Here is a 21,402-nt window from a genome sequence, read left to right as displayed (position 1 = left end):
ACTCATGTTTGCTTTTTTTTTTTTTTTTTTTTTTTTTTGAGATGGAGTCTGGCTCTGTCGCCCAGGCTGGAGTGCAGTGGTGTGATCTCAGCTCACTGCCACCTCCACCTCCCGGGTTCAAGTGATTATCCTGCCTCAGCCTACTGAGTAGTTGGGATTACAGGCGCCTGCCACCACGCCCAGCTAATGTTTGTATTTTTAGTAGAGACCGGGTTTCACCATGTTGGCCAGCTGGTCTCGAGCTCCTGAGCTCAGGTGATCTGCCTGCCTTGGTTTCCCAAAGTGCTGAGATTAGAGATGTAAGCCATCTCAACTGGCCTACTCATGTTTACTTCATTAGTCAATACGGTTGATTAAGAAGTTAGGGTTAGGGTTAGGGTTGGGGTTAGGGTTAGGGTTAGTTTTAGGGGTTAGGGTTAGGGTTAGCTTTAGGGGTTAGTGTTAGGGTTTAGGGTTAGGGTTCGGGTTTGGGTTTGTGTAGTGTTAGGGCTAGGGTTTGGGTTAGGAGAATTGCTTGAACCTGGGAGGTGGTGGTTGCAGTGAGCTGAGAGTGTGCCACTGCTCTCCAGCCCAGGCAACAATGGGAGATTCCGTCTCAAAAAAAAAAAGAAAAGATAGTAATACCTACTTTTAACAGTCATGAGCAATATTTTTTTTTAATGTGGGTCACTTCTTTATTTTTCTGATTGCTAGAGCCATGTCTCAAATGCAAACATCCTCGTGCTTACTTCATGCAGCTTCAGACTTGCTCTGCAGACGAGCTGATGATCACCTTCTACAAGTGCTGCAATTCTCAGGGTGGACACCGCTGTAGGGATTAGGACTAGGATGGCCCAGCTGCTTCAGTGTGTGCTTACCTTGTCCCTTGGGGTAGATGCTTAGCTGGCAGCGTGAATCATGTGTCCTGAGGGTCTTTGCTGGTGTGGTGGAAAGACAAACCTTTTGAGGTGAAGAGCCAGGGTGTCAGGAAATGTGGCCTATCTGCTAGTCAGAGTGGATGAAGTCATGAATGTCAGGGAGTTTTTCTGTTTGGGTAGGAGACGGAGACCCATAACTAAGTATGTGCTGTTTAAAGTCCTGTTCTTTCATCTTCTACATTTATTGGCAGTTGACATTCCCTTACTCCCAATCAACACTATTTGTTTTAATTTTGAGACAGAGTCTCACTCTGTCGCCCAGGCTGGAGCGCAGTGGTGCGATCTCTGCTCACTGCAAGCTCCACCTCATGGGTTCACGCCATTCTCCTGCCTCAGCCTCCCGAGTAGCTGTGACTACAGGCGCCCGCCACTTCTGGCTAATTTTTTTGTATTTTTAGTAGAGACAGCGTTTCACTGTGTTAGCCAAGATGGTCTCAATCTGACCTGGTGATCCACCTGTCTCAGCCTCCCAAAGTGCTGGGATTACAGGCGTGAGCCACCGCATTCAGCCTCAATCAACGCTCTTAAATGTTTGTACTGTTCGCAAAACTGAGTACGTTAAATGTCTCTAAATATTTAACTGTTGCTTGTAAACTTAATTTAGTATTTATTTTAATCAAAATTCTGAATATTTCATTAAAATGAAAGTTCTAATATTGCCTTCTCAGTGTTTTAAATAGCTTATTAGGTAGAAAGCAAACCCCAAATCACAGTGATCCCAAAATTGACTACATACTTAGATTTGAACAGGCTATGAAAATCCTCATCACTGGTATTTCAATTTATTTCTTTACTCCTATTCTTATTCCCTTATTCATTTTTTGAACCTTCCCTGATTGCTTCCTAGGGTTGCATTAAACGTACAAGATTCTATTCTTTTTTTTTTTTGAGACACAGTCTCGCTCTGCCGCCCAGGTTGGAGTGCAGTGGCATGATCTCGGCTCACTGCAACCTCTGCCTCCTGGGTTCAAGTGATTCTCTTGCCTCAGCCTCCCAAGCAGCTGGGACTACAGGCGCCTGCCACCATGCCCAGCTAATTTTTTGTCTTTTTAGTAGAAACAGGGTTTCACCATGTTAGCCAGGCTGGTCTCGAATCACCTGACTTTAGATAATCCACCTGCCTTGGCCTCCCAAAGTGCTGGGATTACAGGCATGAGCCACCGCGCCCGGCACTATGTTTTTATACTTTATACTTTCTGTGTTAATCATTCAACTCTCAGAAGAGAAAGGACACCTCAGACTAGCTGAGTCTAGGTTATTGATAATTGATTCTTGGTCAAGGCCCCAGTCTTAATTGCTTTCTAAATCAATCTCTCTCTCTGAAAGAGATGGGGTCTTGTTTATGTTGCCCAGGATGGCCTCAAACACCTGGGCTCAAGTGATCCTACTGCCTTGGCCTCTAAGTAGCTGCCACCACTCCCCACTCCACATCTTTTTTTTTTTTTTTTTTTTTTTGAGACAGGGCTTTGCTCTGTTGCCCAGGCTGGAGTGCAGTGGCATGATCTTGGCTCACTGCAACCTCTGCCTCCCAGGTTCAAGCGATTCTCCTGCCTCAGCCTCCTGAGTAGCTGGGATTACAGGCATGCGCCACCACACCTGACTGATTTTGTATTTCTAGTAGAGATGGGGTTTCTCCCTGTTTGTCAGGCTGGTCTCAAACTCCTGACCTCAGGTCATACGTCCACCTTGGCCTCCCAAAGTGCTGGGATTATAGGTGTGAGCCTCTGCCCCCGGCCAATCTTTACATTTAATATGATTGTTTTCGTATTGTTTGAACATGTTAACCAGTTCCTGAGCTTATTGTCTGTAATTGGCTCTAGTTCAGAATAGTTTGTTCTGGTTTCCCAAATGTGATTTTATCACGTGGGCATTATCTGTAACGTCTTCTGCTTATGCTGTTAGTTTTACTTCCTCAGGTGACAGTTCTTCTGTTCAGTTTTGTTGTTGGAAGGCAGCATGGACCCACGGTACACATCATGTACTCTGAAGCCAGCGTCCCTGACTGCGCCTTAGCTGTGAAACCCTGGTCAAGTTGCAGAACCTCTGCCTTCATTTCCTCATCTATAAAGTGGATATAATAATAACCTGTTTGAGGGGTTTACAAACTGTTTTCTTAAGGGTCAGAGGGTGAATAGTATAATTACTTACTTTTTAATTTTCTTTGAGACAGGGTCTCACTCTGTTGCCCAGGCTGGAATGTCGTGGCATGATGTCAGCTTACTGCAGCCTGCACCTCCTGGGCTCAAGTGATCCTTCCATCTCAGCCTCCCTAGTGGCTGGGACTATAGGTGCGCCCCATGCCCAGCTAATTTTTTTTTTTTTTTTTGGTAGAGACAGGGTTTTGCCATGTTGCCCAGACTGGCAACTTCCATATGTTTTTTATAGGCAATTTTTAAAAAATTTTATACTTCTTTAATTTTTTTGAATTTAACCTCAGAATGTGATTATAGGCAAAATTCAAAATGTAATAATTGAGTTTAATTTTTGTAATGTGGGTCTATTACTGAGAAGAGTGGATGCCATTTTGCTTAATCGGGGTTCAAAGTTAATGTTCCCTGTCATTGAAATCAATTGCAAATGTGCATCTGTGAATGCTGGTTACGTGCAGGAGAGCAAATGAAGTATACCATTGACACCACTGAAAGAGTCAATAGATTCACTACTGACAATGGATTCAGATATTTCCCACAGAGTTCTTGCTGATGAATAATACAGAGAAGCAGGCGTGGTGGCTCACACCTGTAATCCTAGCACTTTGGGAGGCCAAGGTGGGTGGATCACCTAAGGTCAGAGGTTCGAGACTAGCCTGGCCAACATGGCAAAACCTCATCTCTACTAAAAATACAAAAATTAGCTGGGCATAGTGGTGCATGCTTGTAATCCCAGCTACTCTGTGGGGGAAAGGAAGAGAGATCAGACTGTTACTCTGTCTATGTAGAAAAAGGAAGACATAAGAAACTCCATTTTGATCTGTACTAAGAAAAATTCTTCTGCTTTGAGATGCTGGTAATCTGTAACCTTAGCCCCATCCCTGTGCCCACAGAAACATGTGCTGTATTGACTCAAGGTTTAGGGGATTTAGGGCCGTGCAGGGTGTGCTTTGTTAACAATGTGTTTGCAGGCAGTATGCTTGGTAAAAGTCATCGCCAGTCTCCATTCTCCATTAACCAGGGACACAGGGCACTGCGGAAAGCCGCAGGGACCTCTGCCCAAGAAAGCCTGGGTATTGTCCAGGTTTCCCCCCACTGAGACGGCCTGAGATATGGCCTCGTGGGAAGGGAAAGACCTTACCGTCCCCCAGCCCGACACCCATAAAGGGTCTGTGCTGAGGAGGATTAGTGAACGAGGGAGGCCTCTTTGCAGTTGAGATAAGAGGAAGGCATCTGTCTCCTGCTCGTCCCTGGGAATGGAATGTCTCGGTGTAAAACCCGACTGTACATTCTATTTACTGAGATAGGAGAAAACCGCCCCATGGCTGGAGGTGAGACATGCTGGCAGCAATACCGCTCTTTACTGCACTGAGATGTTTGTGTAAAGTCAAACATAAACCTGGCCTACGTGCACATCCAGGCACAGCACCTTTCCTTAAACTTATTTATGACACAGATTCCTTTGCTCATGTTTTCCTGCTGACCCTCTCCCCACCATTACCCTATAGTCCTGCCACATCCCCCTTGCCGAGATAGTAGAGATAGTGATCAATAAATACTGAGGAACTCAGAGACCAGCACCGGTGCAGGTCCTCACTTGCTGAGCGCCGGTCCCCTGGGCCCACTTTTCTTCCTCTATACTTTGTCTTTGTGTCTTATTTCCTTTTCTCAGTCTCTTGTCTCCATCTTGCAAGAAATACCAACAGGTATGGAGGGGCAGTCCCCCTTCATTACTTGGGAGACTGAGGCAGGAGAATCGCTTGAATCCGGGAGGTGGAGGTTGCAGTGAGCCAAAACCATGCCACTGGACTCCAGCCTGGGTGATAGAGTGAGACTCCGTCTCAAAAATAATAATAATAATGATGATGCAGTGAAAAACCGTACACTTTAAGCACTTTATGATTTCACAATCTTCATACATTTGTCCACCTAAGCTTGTTCCTGATCCACACATGCTTTTACCACTGCCAGTTTTAACACATATTAGTAGATTCCTGTTTTGCTGCATTAGTTTTCTCAACTTTGGTAATATTCTTGCTGCAGTTGTTGGTTTTCTTTTTGGAGACAGGGTCTCACTGTCACTCAGGTTGGAGTACACTGGTGCGATAACGGCTCACCACAACCTAAACCTGCCGGGCTCAGGTGATCCTCCCACCTCAGCCTCCCAAGTAGCTGGGACTACAGGCGTGGGCCACCATGCCCGGCTAATGGAGGGGGAAGGGCTGAGCTTGTCTGAAGACCCTCCCGTGGGTGTGGCAGAGCCTGTGGTCTGATGCAGGGGTCCAGCTGCAGAGCAGCCCACAGCTTCGCAGTGGCCCAGGGAACCAGGGCAGGCAGGCCGTGAGGCCCAGTGCCTTCTGGGCCAGGCCTTGATGCTGAGGCCATGGAATAGGTGCGGCTCTGAGAAGGGACCAGAGTGACCACGGACTGAAGGCTATGTCCACAGACCCAATGTGGCAGAAGCTGTGCCAGGCAGTGATGTCAGCCAGGCTCCCCAGCAGGTCTAGGGATGTCAGGGGCAGCTCTGTCCCAGGTGGCAGACACTGGTTTCCCCTCCTGCTCTCACAACCGTCCTGTGACCAGGTGTTGTCTGAGCTGTGGTGAGTCCTCCCTGGTGACATCCAGGAGCAGGGAGCATGTGGGTGGGGGTGTGTGTGCACCTGCCCTGGCTGCCTGGCCCTGTGGTCAAGGATGGGGAAGGCAGCTCCGCCTGCAGTTCCACCCCATTTGTAAAGCACTGTGTGCCTTCTGCTGGGGCATGTGCTGAGGGTGCCTCGCAGGTACTCCCCTCGGGAAGTTCACAGGCTTGTGTAGAAGCTGGTGGAAATGTGCTGAGAAGAGGTGTCAGGAGCCAGATATTGGGCAGGTCCCAGGTCTCTGAGCCTCAGTTTCTTCATCTGTAGGAGGGTGGTAACCCTGCCCTGCTCAGCTTACCAGGTACAGCTGTGAGTTTTCAGTGTGGAGGAAAAGCAGAGCCCTTCCCCTCAGATGGCCATATTGCCTTGTTGCTGTACCCAACTTTCCAGTGCTCCCCCAGGGGGTGTCCTGGCCTCCTCCTTTGTAGCTCTCAGATGTCACATGTGGGTCCTGCCCTACCATCCCCTCTCCCTGTCTTGAAACAAGGCCTGCTGAGCTTGAAGCCACCCCACTCCATGCTCTCAAGCCATCTGCTCCTGGGTTAGCTTGTGGCTGGCCTGGCCTGATTCTACATAGATGTGGGTGTTTCTCCAGTGCTGGGGCAGCGGTTGTCCATTCTGGGGCCTGGGTCAGCTCTCAGCTGTGGCTGTTGTGCCCGTGCTTCCCCAGGTCCTTGTGGTCACTCCAACCCTGCCCTCAGATATCCTAAGAGCAGGCTGACTGTCTTCCCCATTCCTACCTTTCCAGTAACTGTTGCAAGAAGGGACAGACACTGCTGCAGAGAACTTGCCATGGTGTTTCATGCTGTGGCTGGTGGTTCCAGGCTGCACGCTCCATTCTAGAAAGGGTGAGGATTACTGATCATCAGTCTTAACAGGGGACTGTCCTATGGGTACCTGGATACACTACCGGGAGTGGGGCAGAGTGGGGTTAGAGTAGTGCCTGATGCCCGTTGAGGGTGTGCAGGTTCCTTAAGAGTGTGCACCCTGTAGCCGGCACGTATGTCTGTTTTTTTTCTTCTTCTTATCACTAATCAGCCTTTGGTAACCAGGCTGGCCCTGCTTCCTGCCTACGGGCTATGGGTGTACCGTCTGGAGCTGCAAATGGGGTGATGGGGCATCAGTAGCCTTCCCACACCCAAGAACTTCCTGACACTCAGCGCCTCATCTCCAGCCAACCTCTGGCTCCCCCAGAGATCCTGGGACCCAGGCCTCCACTCTAGCATGGGGGGGTCTTCGTCCTTCTGGTGGTGCTCTCCTTTGGAGGTACCTTCGAACAGGGGTGCAACAGATAGAATTCAGGAAGTGCCATCTGTTGCATGGATACCCTGCTGCCACCTTTGTCCACCTTCCTGGGGCAGATCCTGGGATGGGTCTTTATGTAAGAACACAAAAGGGAGAGAGAATGCATAGAGGCCAGGCACGGTGGCTCATGCCTGTAATCCCAGCACTTTGGAAGGCCGAGGTGGGTGGATCACTTGAGGTCAGGAGTTCGAGACCAGCCTGGCCAACACGGTGAAACTGCCTCTACTAAAAATACAAAAAAATTAGCTGGGTGTGGCAGCGGGCACCTGTAATCCCAGCTACTTGGGAGGCTGAGGCAGGAGAATCGCTCGAACCCAGGAGTTGGAGGTTGCAGTGAGCCGAGATCACACCACTGCACTCCAGCCTGAGCGACAGAGGGAGACTCCGTCTCAAAAATAAATAAATAAATAAATAAATAAATAAATAAATAAATAAATGCATAGAGGTTGTCTATGTGACCCTGGGCAAGTGATTTCTCCTCCTTCCCTCCTTGGGACTCAGCTCCTTGCCTGTGAACGGGGATAGTGCTTCTCCCTTACAGAGCTGTTGTGAGAATTAAAGTAGAAAATGCACCTGTGGTAGTTGTTGGTAGTGAGTGGTTCCCCCAATCCCGACTCCCCTGCAGGATGGGGCCTGGGCCCAGGGACAGGGGATGGGCTGGCAGAGGATGCCTGTCCCAGAGAGGAGCCTTCTTGGCAGACGTGGAGATCTAGCTGAGTCAGAGTCCAGGATCTAAGTTTGAGGGTGCATCTTACAGCCTGCAATCATGAGTCTTTGGCAGGGTCAAGCGGCCTTTCTGAGTGTCAGTTCCTTATCAGTAAACCCTGGGCAGTGGTGCCCAGCGTCTTTCACAGGACACCGTGTGAGTGCAGATGGAGATCCACTGAGCACTCTGCTGGGGAGCAATTCATGGGGAGCACCCCTCCAGAGAGAGATGGCTCGCACAGGCCCTCAGCCCAGCCCCTTGCAGGCTGGACCTTGGAGAGTGAGGCCCTGAGACGAGACATGGGCACCTGGCTTCTGGCCTGCACCTGCGTCTGCACCTGTGTCTGCTCGGGAGTCTCTGTCTCAGGGGATGGACGAGGTGAGGGCTGGGCACTAGTGTCTGTATGAGGTGGGTGGAGAACTAGGGTATGTTTGGGGGACTGGGTTGTCCGATGTCGATCCCCTAGGGAAAGTTTTGGCCCAAACTGTGCTGGGGCATGTCCTCTAGGGGTCAGCCTGGACCTCTGTCTCTAGTCTCCCTTCCTTTACCTCCCTACCTCCGGTCCCTGGACCGACCCTTCCTTCACCCTCTTGACACCTCTCTGGTTCTGACTTGCCCATGTACCATGGGTCAGAGCCCATCACTTCCCAGGCCTCCCAGTGCTTCCCTGGACAGATTCTGGGGTCATTCACTGGTGACTGCCCTGCTAGGATGTCAGCTGTCGGATCCCCCCCAACCCCTCAACTCAGCTCTCTTCTGAAGCACTCACTGTGGGCTCCCAGCCGTCACTGTCTCCAGGGCCAAGGGCTGGAACCTCCACCTGCCTCACCAACAACATTCTCAGGATTGATTGCCACTGGACTGCCCCAGAGCTGGGTCAGGGCTCCAGCCCCGGGCTCCCCTTCATCAGGTGAGGGTGGAGGGCCATGCCCACCTGGACAGGGATGAGGGTGAGGATTGCAGCAGCTGCACCAGGATAGTGTAGCAGCCCCGTGGTGCTGACACATGCCCTTTTCAGCAACCAGGCTGCTGGTGGCACACAGAAGTGCATCTGGCAGGGCAGTGAGTGCACTGTAGTGTTGCCGCCCAAGGGAGCACTCCTGCCATCTGACAATTTCATCATCACTTTCTACCACTGCGTGTCCGGGAGGGATCAGGTCAGCCTGGTGGACCTGTAGTACCTGCCCTGGAGACACGGTGAACAGCAGCTATAGGCCTGGGGCAGGGCCCCTTGGCAAGAACATCCTGGCTGCCTGGGGGCTGGGAGAAAGGCCCTGCAGCCTGTGACGCCTGTGGCCCAGTAAGTGTTCTCAGTCCCTGCCAAGTAAGATCCAGGGCTGGGGGCAGGCTTGGCCCCTGGGAAGGGAGGGTCCACGTGGTTACTGCAGGGGCCAAAGGAAGTCACTGCTGTCCTGTCCCGCCTGGGGCTTTTCTGGACCAGCCTCCCAGTGAGGTGTCTGGTCTGAGAGGGTCTTGACCATGCCCCTTGGGAATCTTTCAGATCCCCAGTCTTGGGTGTGCTGACTGACACACCCAGACCCATGGGGCTTCAGCCTTACATGGATTCTCTCTGTTCCTGTGAAGCTGGACCCACTCTGACTTGCAGAGCACGTCAGCTCGCCACTGCATCCTGACCTGGAGCCTCAGTCCTGCCTTGGAGTCAATGAACACACTTCTCAGCTATGAGCTGGCCTTCAAGAGGCAGGAAGAGGCCTGGGAGGTAACACTTTGGCTGGCTTTTCTCCTGGGGGCCTCTCTCCTGGGAGCAGCAGTCCAGGGCAGACTCCCTACTCTAAATAAGGCAAGGTCAACTTGGAGTGATGAGGAGGGGAGGAACTGGAGCCAGGTGTGTGTGTGCACACATGCTGACATTTACATGTGTGTGCTTCATGTGTGTGTATGTGAGTAGGGTGAGTGTGCCTGTGTCTCTGTGTGCACATAAGTGTGGTAAGTGTGCATGTGTTTATGTGCACTTACAAGTGTGCCCATGTTTGTGTTTGTAAGTGTACATATGAGTGTGTCTGCGCCTTGTGTTTGTATGTGTGAGTGTGCACATCGGCATGCCTCTGTGTACGTGTATGAGTGTGGTGAGTTGCTTCTGTGCACATACTCGTGTATATGAGTGTGCATGCAGGTGTGATGAGTGTGAAAGTGCACCTGTAGACATGTTTGCCTGTGTGTGCATATGTGTATTTGTGGGCAAACGCTGTATCTGTGTGTGAGTGTGCCTTCTCTGTGTGTGTGTGCACGTGAACATGGCGAGTGTGCCTGTGTGAACACAGGTGCGTTCATGTGTGTGTTATGTGAGCGTGTGCGTGTGTGTATCCTCAAGGGCTGAGGGACCCAGCCCCACCTTCAGCACCTGCCAACTGTCGCCACCCCCACAGCGGGCCCAGCACAGGGATCACATTGTCGGGGTGACCTGGCTCATACTTGGAGCCTTTGAGCTGGACCCTGGCTTTATCCTTGAGGCCGGGCTGCGTGTCCAGACGGCCATGCTGGGGGATGACGGGGCACAGGAGGAGCGAGGGGAGCCAGCCCGTGTGCTTCCAGGCTCCCCAGAGACAAGGTGGGCGCGGCTATGGCTGCCGCACTTCCAGAGTCTGGGCTGGGTGTCCCCCACACCCTTTCAGCCTCCTGGAAGCCCCTCCCTGAGGCAGCCATGTCCCAGTTGACCCCCTTCCTCTGAAGGTCTGAGGTCTGTAGGGAGGACACAAACACTTGCCAACTCTGGGGCTTCCTGGGAACCTGTAGTTAGTGGCTCCTGTTAGGAGTGAGGGTGGCGGGGCTGCACACTAGGGCTGGGCTCCTGCCTGGAGGCTGGACATGACCTCAGTGTCCTTAATGGGGGCTGGACTGACCCTTGCGCACTGCAGTGCTGAGATGGCCCAGGGACCTTATGACCCACCATGTGGCAGATGGGAAGAGTGAGGCCCAGGAGTGTGGTTCACACAAGGTCCTTCAGCAGGTGACACAAACCTCCAAGGCCCATCACAAGGTCCTTCAGCAGGTGACACGAACCTCCAAGGCTCATCACAAACCTTCCACTTTGGCCCAGGGCACTAAAGGGTGCACTTTTGCCAGGTAGGTTTGTGGGGAGCCTCCTGGCACTGACGCTGCTCACAGCCCTGGGCCCTTCCTGCCCACGGACCCTCTGATCCCACCCTGGGGGTGGCCAGGCAACACCTTTGTTGCTGTGTCCATCTTTCTCCTGCTGACTGGCCCGACCTACCTCCTGTTCAAGCTGTCGCCCAGGTAGGTAGCTGATGTGTGTGTGTGTGTGTGTGTACATGTGTGAGCGGGTAAGAGTGTACATGTTAGTGTATGTGTGCAGATGTGTGACTGTGTGCAGATGTGAGTGTGTGCATGTGTGACTGTGTGCATGTGTGACTGTGTGCAGGTGTGAGTGTGTGGTGGGTGAGTGTATGTGTGCATGTGTGACTGTGTGCAGGTGTGAGTGTGTGGTGGGTGAGTGTATGTGTGCAGATGTGTGACTGTGTGCAGGTGTGAGTGTGTGCATGTGTGACTGTGCATGTGTGACTGCAGGTGTGAGTGTGTGGTGGGTGAGTGTATGTGTGCATGTGTGACTGTGCAGGTGTGAGTGTGGTGGGTGAGTGTATGTGTGCAGATGTGTGACTGTGTGCATGTGTGAGTGGGTAAGAGTGTACATGTTAGTGTATGTGTGCAGATGTGTGTCTGTGTGCATGTGTGAGTGTGTGGTGGGTGAGTGTATGTGTGCAGATGTGTGACTGCAGGTGTGAGTGTGTGGTGGGTGAGTGTATGTGTGCAGATGTGTGACTGTGCAGGTGTGAGTGTGTGGTGGGTGAGTGTATGTGTGCAGATGTGTTACTGTGTGCAGGTGTGAGTGTGTGGTGGGTGAGTGTGTGCAGATGTGTGTGTGCATGTGTGAGTGTGTGGTGGGTGAGTGTATGTGTGCAGATGTGTGACTGTGCAGGTGTGTGTAGTGGGTGAGTGTATGTGTGCAGATGTGTGACTGTGTGCTGTGTGAGTGGGTAAGAGTGTACATGTTAGTGTATGTGTGCAGATGTGTGTGTGCATGTGTGAGTGTGTGGTGGGTGAGTGTATGTGTGCAGATGTGTGACTGTGCAGGTGTGAGTGTGTGGTGGGTGAGTGTATGTGTGCAGATGTGTGACTGTGTGCAGGTGTGAGTGTGGTGGGTGAGTGTATGTGTGCAGATGTGTGACTGTGTGCAGGTGTGTGTGGTGGGTGAGTGTGTGCAGATGTGTGACTGTGTGCATGTGTGAGTGGGTAAGAGTGTACATGTTAGTGTATGTGTGCAGATGTGTGTCTGTGTGCATGTGTGAGTGTGTGGTGGGTCAGTGTGTGTGCAGATATGTGACTGTGTGCAGGTGTGAGTGTGTGCTGGGTGAGTGTATGTGTGCAGATGTGTGTCTGTGTGCAGGTGTGTGTGCTGGGTGAGTGTATGTGTGCAGATGTGTGTGTGCATGTGTGAGTGGGTAAGAGTGTACATGTTAGTGTATGTGTGCAGATGTGTGTCTGTGTGCATGTGTGAGTGTGTGGTGGGTGAGTGTATGTGTGCAGATGTGTGACTGTGTGCAGGTGTGAGTGTGTGGTGGGTGAGTGTATGTGTGCAGATGTGTGTCTGTGTGCAGGTGTGAGTGTGTGGTGGGTGAGTGTATGTGTGCAGATGTGTGACTGTGTGCATGTGTGAGTGGGTAAGAGTGTACATGTTAGTGTATGTGTGCAGATGTGTGTGTGCATGTGTGAGTGTGTGGTGGGTGAGTGTATGTGTGCAGATGTGTGACTGTGTGCAGGTGTGAGTGTGTGGTGGGTATGTGTGCAGATGTGTGTCTGTGTGCATGTGTGAGTGTGTGGTGGGTGAGTGTATGTGTGCAGATGTGTGACTGTGTGCAGGTGTGAGTGTGTGGTGGGTGAGTGTATGTGTGCAGATGTGTGTCTGTGTGCAGGTGTGAGTGTGTGGTGGGTGAGTGTATGTGTGCAGATGTGTGACTGTGTGCATGTGTGAGTGGGTAAGAGTGTACATGTTAGTGTATGTGTGCAGATGTGTGTGTGCATGTGTGAGTGTGTGGTGGGTGAGTGTATGTGTGCAGATGTGTGACTGTGTGCAGGTGTGAGTGTGTGGTGGGTGAGTATGTGTGCAGATGTGTGTCTGTGTGCAGGTGTGAGTGTGTGGTGGGTGGGCGTCAAGGGCCAGCCTTGTCTGGTTCCTCCCCTTCCCTCTCCACTGCCTCGTCCTGGATGGGGTGGGCTTTTCAAGTCTCCACTCTGGGCCAGTAGAGAGTTGTCAAGTTGCCAGGGGAGAGAAGGGAAGGGGGGTCTGAGGCAGAGGCTGAAGATAAGGGCAGCTTGGTCCCGACCAGACCCAGAGTCACCGAGATCAAGAGCCCGGGGTCCTAGTCTCCTGCCTCTGGAGGAGCTTGGTTTGTTCTTTTGTTCACACGTTATATGAAAGGTCAGTTGGGGCATCTGGTGTGCACAGGACCCTCTTCTCACCCTGGCTGATGCCTTAGAGAACAAGATGGACAAGGACCCTCCTTAAATAAACCATCACGCCTCATGCACCACATGTCAGGTTACAAGAGGGAGTGCAGGGGCCATGTCAGGCCGCGGATGTGAGGAAGAGGGTGTGGGGAGAGGGGTGTTGGGTGGGGCTAAGCGGGAGGGTGCTTGGCTTCTCCTTGGAGCAAAGGAAAGTGTGAAACTGTGTAACACGACCTAGTTTATGTTTTGAGGAATGGATTGCTGGGAAAAGGGGACATGGGAGACCTGCTGGGGGCCAGTGGGGTGCCCACAGGGAGGTGATTTGGCGTGAGCCAGTGAAAGAAGTGGAGATAGAGCAAGGTGGAGGGAATTGCAGGGTCTTAGGGGGAGAAATAGAGGGGACGTGTGGCTGGATGAGATATGAGTGGTGACCCCTGAGGTGGGGAAATGGGGCACAGCCTTGCGGGAAGGTTGGCGAGGTCTATTTGCACCTGTTGGGTTGGAGCCCCAGGTGACATCCTTGTGGGAGGGTCACTGGATCCTTGGCAGCAAGTCAGGTGCTCAGGGAGACACTGGGTGGGGTGGGAGCCACAGACGTGCTGATGGCAGACACAGAGTTCCTGGAGGTGTGGCTCCCTCTGCGGGCTGAGGATCTAGCTGACAACTCCCCGTTCTGAACCCGCCATCGCAGCTCATGCTGTAAAGGACGCGCGCCTCAGTATAAGTCAGTTCTATGCGGCTGTTAGGCAAGGAGGCCCTGTTGGGTCCTGCCCTGAGAGTGGGTTGGGATGTGATGAGATGGGAGAGAGGCAGTGGCAGGGACGAGGTGGGCAGACCTCCTGCTGATGGAAGGAAGCTCAGCCTCTGCAGTGACCTCAGGCCACCTGGGTCCCCATAGGCCTCTGACTGGCCTCTCCTGGCCTCAGGATGAAGAGAACCTTCTACTAGAATGTGCCCTCTCCAGCGGTGTTCTTCCAGCCCCTCTACAGTGTGCACAATGGGAACTTCCAGGTGTGTGCAGAGACCACGGCAGGGCGTCGGGGGCAGGTGTTGCCCAGAGCTCTGGCCTGCCGGAGATGTTGGCTTTCAGGAGGGTTGGCGGCCAGTATGGGAAACTTGTCAGTGCTTGGAGCCTTTTTTGTATATTCAGTGTATTTCAATTTATACGCTGTGTCTCAAGTGGGGAAAAACTAGCTTTATTCTCCATTACTGATTTCTTTTTGTTCTCATGTCTCCAGTTCCACTGTTGATGGAAAAATGTAAATTTCTCATGACTTATCTCTGTCCCCTCTGGTTTGCGGCTGTCTGCACCCACCATGTGCCTCACCGCCTCCTTCTGCGAAGGTGTCTGTCCTGTGGCCGTGGGGAAGGGTCTGTGGTGTGTGTGCTGCCCTTGGGGCTCTCACTGCCTCTGGGCTCCTGCTCTGCCCTGTCCCCTGGTCCCTACGGATCGCAGGCTGGCACCACAGCTGAGGAGTGGGCTCTTCACTTCCCCCTCTGTGGCCCTGTTGGGCCCCCACAGCCCAGGAACCAGTGATCAACTTGGGGGTTGCATCAGCCCCTCCCCTCCCTGCTGGGCTGGCGGTTCTTGCCCCCTGGGTGGGAGGAGGGGGAGAGGGAGGGCTCCATTGAATGGTCTCTGGTTTTTCCCCTCAGACTCCTCACTTTGGGCAAAGGACAAGAAGCAGTGAGGGCCCCTCCCTGGGGTCTGGGCCAAGCTGACCCCTCTTCTCCAGGATCTTTCCTCCCTGTGCCCTAGGGCATCCCTGGGCCCTGTGCGGCAAGGATGTCCCTTCCACACCGCGGCTCCAACTTACTATGCAGAAAAATCCTTTTTTCTCTCAATGAGGAGCCTAGTTTTCAAGATTTTTGTCCAAATGTTCAATTTGAACCATAAACCGGGCACCTGGCTCTTCACAGAGTCTCCCCGTTTCCCCGAGATGGTAGGTGTGACCATCACGAGCCTGGGCAGCCGAGTACAAGGCTGAGCAGGACACAGATCACAACTGTCCCCTGGACTGTCATCCTGTTGCAGGCACCAGCCCTTCCCTAGAGAATCAGGGCACCTGCCAGGGGTTATTTAGACCCACGGATGGGGATCTGGTGCCGTAGGTTTGTCTCCAGGGAGCAGTGCAGTGACGGAGGGTGTGTTGTGTGTTGTGCATGGGATGGAGGTTCCTGGTCTTACCAAGGGAACAGCTTCCTTTTGGAGGCGGGGGCCACCTGTGGCCCCACAGAAGGATCCAGGTCTGCTCGCCTTAGCCCAGTGCTTTGAAAGTCACCAGTCCTGACAGCGACTTGTGTGTGTGTGTGTGTGTGTGTGTATGTCTGTGTTTGTGTGTGTGTATGTCTGTGTGTGTCTGTGTGTGTTTATGTGTGTGTGTCTGTGTGTGTTTGTGTGCGTATGTCTGTGTGTGTGTTTGTGTGTGTGTCTGTGTGTGTTTGTGTGTGTGTATGTCTGTGTGTGTGTGTGTGTGTCTGTGTGTGTCTGTGTTTATGTGTGTGTGTTTGTGTTTGTGGTATGTCTGTGTGTGCCTGTGTGTGTGTATGTGTCTGTGTGTGTTTGTGTCTGTGTGTGTTTGTGTGTGTATGTCTGTGTGTGTGTGTGTGTCTGTGTGTGTGTTTATGTGTCTGTGTATGTTTGTGTGTGTGTGTGTGTGTGTTGGGAATGCCCAGTCTCTGTAGCTGCTGAAAGGCCTTGAGGCACATGCTGTCAGGAGTTGGCTCTGTCCTGGGCAGATATCACCATCTGTACCTTGGTTCAGGCTGCCGTGAGCACCAGGCCCTGTGCTGGCTGAGTGGTGAGGAGCCTGAAGGGACTCAGGGTCCCATGATGAGGATGGGCTGGCACATGGAGGAAAGACAGAATGTCCAAGACACAGGTGCTGCTTGGCCTCTGGGTGTGGACCTCAGGAGGGCTTCCTGGAGGAGGAGGGATGCTGGGCTTGCCAGAAAGGAGGCAGCTGCTCCCAGGATGAGTTCTGAACATGCTACCTGAGCCCTTCCCTCCTCCTGCACTCTGTTCCAGACTCGGATGGGGGCCCACAGGGCTGGTGTGCTGCTGAGCCAGGACTGTGCTGGCACCCGACGAGGAGCCTTGGAGCCCTGCGTCCAGGAGGCCACTGCACTGTTCACCTGTGGCCCAGCGGGTCCTTGGAAATCTGTGGGCCTGGAGGAGGAGCAGGAAGGCACTGGGACCTGAGCTCAGAGCATGTGCTGCCAGCAGGGTGTACGGAGTGGAGGGCACAGCCCCTTGCCTATCTGCCACAGGAGGACTGGGCCCCCACGTCCCCCACCGGTGCATGTTACTCCCTTCCGTCCTTAGCAAGGCTCGGTCCTGGATGTTCTAGGTCCCTGACTTGCCAGATGAATCATGTCCATTTTGGGAAAATGGACTTAAGTCTCCAGAGCCCTTGTCTGGGACTGAACCTCCTGAGAATGGGCCCCTAGCAGTGGTTGGAGGTCCTGTCTGGATGGAGGCTCAGGGGCAGCTTCAGGGAGGAATGATCCCTCTGCTCAGTGCCTGTGGGGAGCAGCCTCTACCCTCAGCATCTGCCCACAGGTTCTTCCTTCCGCTGTCCCTTTTCTTTATCCCTGGCCTCTCTGAGAAGAGGGGTGTGGTCTCTCAGCTGTTCCACCATCATCCCCTTAAAGGGCCAGCCTGGGCCCAGTGGACACAGGTAAGGCACCATGACCACCTGGTGTGACCTCTCTGTGCCTTCCTGAGGCACCTTTCTAGAGATTAAAAGGGGCTTCATGGCTGTTCCAAAGTGCTGATGGCTGGGAAGAGGGGCCAGAGGAGGAGTGAGGGGTGAGGTTTGGCCAGCCCTAGGCTTTCTGGGTTCTAGGGACAGCCCGGTGGATGCTCAATGACAGTTTCGGGGACAGCAGGGTGGAGCCTCAGGGGCAGCTCCGGGGACAGCAGGGTGGAGGCTCAGGGGCAGCCCCGGGGACAGCAGGGTGGAGCCTCAGGGGCAGCTCCGGGGACAGCAGGGTGGAGGCTCAGGGACAGCACTGGGCTGAGGTCAGGGTGGAGGCTCAGGGGCAGCTTCATGGACAGCAGGGTGGAGGTTCAGGGACAGTTCCTGGGAGGCCAGAGCCCTCATTCCTCCTTGTCCTCATCCTCCCACTTGCTCCTAGAAACTGAGAGATGAGGCTGGAGCTCCCAGTCAGTGCTGGAAATGACCATCCAGCAGTGATGGTGGCCTGTGAAGGGTCCTGCTTCTGTCCTCAGCCTCTCATGGGGTGGGTTTGAGGAAGAGCTGTGGTCTGGAGAGAGCGGCAGATGGAGCAGAACGTGCCTGCATTTGTTTCCTAGGGCTGCCGTAACAAAGTGCCACAAAATGGGTAGCTTAGAACCACAGAGATTTGTTGTCTCAGTTCTGAAGTCCAGAAGTTGGAAATAAAGATGTTGGCAGCATTCCTGACTACATGTTCTTAGGCTCCCATGAAACAGAAGTTAATACAAGGCCAAGCAAGTTTCCCAGACAAGGCTTTATTAAGTCTTATGCCCCTAAAGGTTGAGCAGAAGAGAGACATATTAAGTCTTATGCCCTAAAGGTTGGCCAGGAGGAAGGATTCTTGGCTGGCTCACCAAGGGGAGTGCATTGTGGTGTCTTAAGGAGGGTGACATGCATAATTTATGAGTTAGGTGAGTGTCGTTACACCTACAGGGTGGAGTGAAGGGTACTCAGATGCAGTAAAGAATCGTGCTAACACATACGTTGCATGATCAGAAAATAGCAGATAAGCCTATACCTGGGTGGGGACTTTAGTATTATAATGAGGCCAGGGGTAAGGATCAGTCATTCTCCTGGCCTCGTGCACAAGTGGGTGATAGAGTCAACTCCCTTGAGTAAGACTTACGGCCAGATGCTGCTTATCTTAGTTTATTTCATACAGTTGGCAAGGTCTGGCCAGCGAGTATAGCACCTGGAGGGTGGTGCGGCAAGGTCTGGTGGTCAGCGGGCATGTATGGAACACGTTAGTGGGGGTGGGCCGAGTCCTATTTCTACTCTGTCTCAGCAGGGCCATGCTCCCTCTGAAGGCACTAGGGAAGGATCCGTTTCGGGCCTCTCTTCAGCTTCTGTTAGTTTGTTGGCTTGTGACAGCAAAACTCCATTTTTTTTTTTTAAGATGGCGTCTTGGTCTGTCGCCCAGGCTGAAGTGCAGTGGCGTGATCTCAACTTTCTGCAACCCCTGCCTCCCCGGTTCAAGTGATTCTCCTGCCTCCACCTCCCAAGTAGCTGGGATTACAGGCGTGAGCCACCACTCCCAGCTAATTTTTGTATTTTTAGTAGATACAGAATTTTGCCATGTTGGCCAGGCTGGTCTCAAATTCCTGGCCTCAAGTGATTGCCAGCCTCCTCTTCCCAAAGTGCTGAGATTACAGACATGAGCCACTGCACCCGGGCATGTCATCTGTATATCTTTTTTGGTGAGGTGTCTATCTTTTAATTGGGTTGTTTTTCTTTTTGTTATTAGAATTTGTTTGTATATTTTGCACACAAGTCTTTTTCAAGTTTGTTTTTTAAATATTTTCTCTCAGTCTGTGGCTTGTTTTTTGATTCTCTTAACGGGATATTTCATAGAATAGTCATTTTAAATTTTAATAAAGTCCACATTATCTTTTTTTATTTTATGAACTGGCTTTTGATATTGTATCTAAAGACTCATCACCAATCCAAAGTCATATGGATTTTCTTCTATAACTTTTACAATTTTATATTTGAAAATTTAAGTCTACAGACTATCTTGAGTGATTTTTTAGGGGTGAGCTATGAAGTTTGTACCTACGTTCATTTTTTTCCCTATGGTTTCTGATTGTTCTGTCACCATCTGTGGAACAGATTTTTCTTTCCCCATTGAATATTTTTGCCCCTTTGACAAAAGCAGTTGACTATATTTATTTGGGTCTTTTGGGTTCTGTATTCTATTCCGTTCATCTATTTGTCCATTCCTTCACCAATATCACTCTCTTCATTACTTTAGCTTTGTGGTAAAGCTAACAGTAATGAGTGTACTGCTGCTCCTAAACAAGGAGTATCTGCATTTATTTATATATTTTTTATTCTTCCCAACCATGATCCAAGGTTTTCTGAATGCATATTTAGATGTATTGTCTTACATTTATACTTAATAAATTCAATTTTGGGGGTGCTATTGTAAATGGTATTTTTTTTATTTCAAGTTCAAATTATTCCTATACATTATTGCTGATAGAAAGAAAGTCAGGCAGTGCATGGTGGCTCACGCATGTAATCCTAGCACTTTGGGAGGCTGAGTTGGGAGGATCACTTGAGCTTGGGAGTTCTAGACCAGCCTGGGCAATATAGTGAGACCCACCCCCCCAATAAAAAATAAAATAAAATAATTAAAATAAATAAATAAAAGAAAATCAGGTGGGGCTGGGCACGGTGGTTCACACCTGTAATCTCAGTGCTTTGGGAGGCTGAGGTTGGACAATCTCTTGAAGCCGGGAGCTGGAAGCTGAACCCAGGAGCTGTGATTATGCCACTGTCCTCAAGCCTGGGTAACAGAACGAGACCCTGTCTCTTAAAAAGAAAAGAAAGAAAATCAATTTAGTTTTGTCTACTGGCCATCTTCTTTTTCTTTCTTTCTTTTTTCTTTTTTTTTGAGAAGGAGTCTCGCTCTGTTGCCCAGGCTGGAGTGCAGTGGCACAATCTCAGCTCACTGCAACCTCCGCCTCCCGGGTTCAAGCGATTCTCCTGCCTCAGCCTCCAGAGTAGCTGGGATTACAGGCACGTGCCATCATGCCTGCTAATTTTTGTATTTTTAGTAGAGACGAGGGTTCACCACGTTGGCCAGGCTGGTCTCGAACGCCTGACCTCAAGTGATCCTCCCGCCTCAGCCTCTCAAAGTGCTGGGATTACAGGCGTGAGCTGGCCATCTTCTTTGATTACTATCTCAATGCGTTCCCGTCAAGGCACGGGATGGCGGGCTCCATTTCAGTTGAAATTTCCAAAATCTCGGCCCGGAAAAATCCAGACGCCGATTTTCAGAGATTTTCCAGAGCTGCCGCGAGGGGGCGCCCGGCCCTGTCAAACCCGGAGGGCTGCGCGCGCGAACCGTGTCCGAACCGCACGGCGGCGTCCTGGGGCTTCCACTGTGAGGACGGAGCTTCCTCTCAGCACCCACCCAGGAGGGGCCGGGGCTTCGGGACACCTGGGGCCACGTCCGCTGTGAGGACAGGGAGACGCTCCGGGACACCTGGGGCCGCCGAGGAGAAAGTGAGAAAAAGGCTTCCTGCCCCCGCTGTGAGTGCCGCGGAGCGAGCGCAGCGCGTTTCCCGTCTGGCCATTTGTACCCGGACTTCACTTTGTACGAGCGTCCCTTCATGGAGGCTTGGGCGGCTCACCCCCAGCACAGGACAAGATGCCGGTTACGGATGCGATTTTGTTTCTGGGGAGAGACCTTGGTCCCAGGAGAAGCGGAGGAACGTGGAGACGCCGTTGTGCCGTCGGGCGGTCTGGAGGTTGGGGACTGGCAGGGGCCACAGCCTGAGGCCGAGGAAACAGACGCCCCCTGATCAGTGCTCGTGTTTTTTTTTTTTTGAGACAGTTTCGCTTTGGTTTCCCAGGCTGGAGTGCAATGGCGCGATCTCGGCTCACTGCAACCTCCGCCTCCCGGGTTCAAGCGATTCTCCTGCCTCAGCCTCCCGAGTAGCTGGAATTACAGGGACCCGCCATCACGCCCAGCTAATTTTTTCTATTTTTAGTAGAGACGGGTTTAACTATGTTGGCCAGGCTGGTCTCGAACTCCTGACCTCAGGCAATGCACCCGCCTTAGCCTCCCAAAGTGCTGGGATTACAGGCGTGAGCCATCTCACCTGGCCAGTGCTTGGTGTTTTAAGGCTTATTTGTTAACGTAGTGGAAACAACACAGGAAAATGGAAAAGTAGCACATTATCATGCTTACAGCACTGCATTCCAGTCTGGGCGACAGAGCGAGACCCTTTTTAAGAGTAAAAAGAAAAGAAAGAAAATAAATAGAGTTTTGTCTACTGGCTATCTTTTTTTCTTTTTCTTTTCTTTTCTTTTTTTTTTTTTTGAGACAGAGCCTTGCTCTGTCGCCCAGGCTGGAGTGCAGTGGTGCGATCTTGGCTCACTGCAACCTCCGCCTCCCGGGTTTAAGCAATTCTCCTGCCTCAGCCTCCTGAGTAGCTAGGATTACAGGCGCCCACC

General features: G+C 51.9%; 1 protein-coding gene across 1 annotated transcript; it reads left to right on the top strand.

The window, feature by feature from the left end:
* Nucleotides 1-6,206: 6,206 nt before the first annotated feature.
* LOC100991889 (interleukin-9 receptor) lies at nt 6,207-16,648 on the top strand. Its single transcript, XM_034967056.2, is given in 10 exon segments — nt 6,207-8,092; nt 8,513-8,624; nt 8,733-8,918; nt 9,299-9,434; nt 10,102-10,238; nt 10,240-10,284; nt 10,865-10,969; nt 14,125-14,209; nt 16,227-16,395; nt 16,398-16,648. Coding segments are annotated over 10 exon segments (1,401 nt in total). The 5' UTR covers nt 6,207-7,917.
* Nucleotides 16,649-21,402: the final 4,754 nt, after the last annotated feature.

This window comes from Pan paniscus, chromosome 11, assembly GCF_029289425.2.
Source record: "Pan paniscus chromosome 11, NHGRI_mPanPan1-v2.0_pri, whole genome shotgun sequence".
Lineage (NCBI taxonomy): Eukaryota > Metazoa > Chordata > Mammalia > Primates > Hominidae > Pan > Pan paniscus.
Note: the sequence above shows the minus strand (reverse complement) of the source record. Positions and strands in the feature narration are given on the sequence as shown.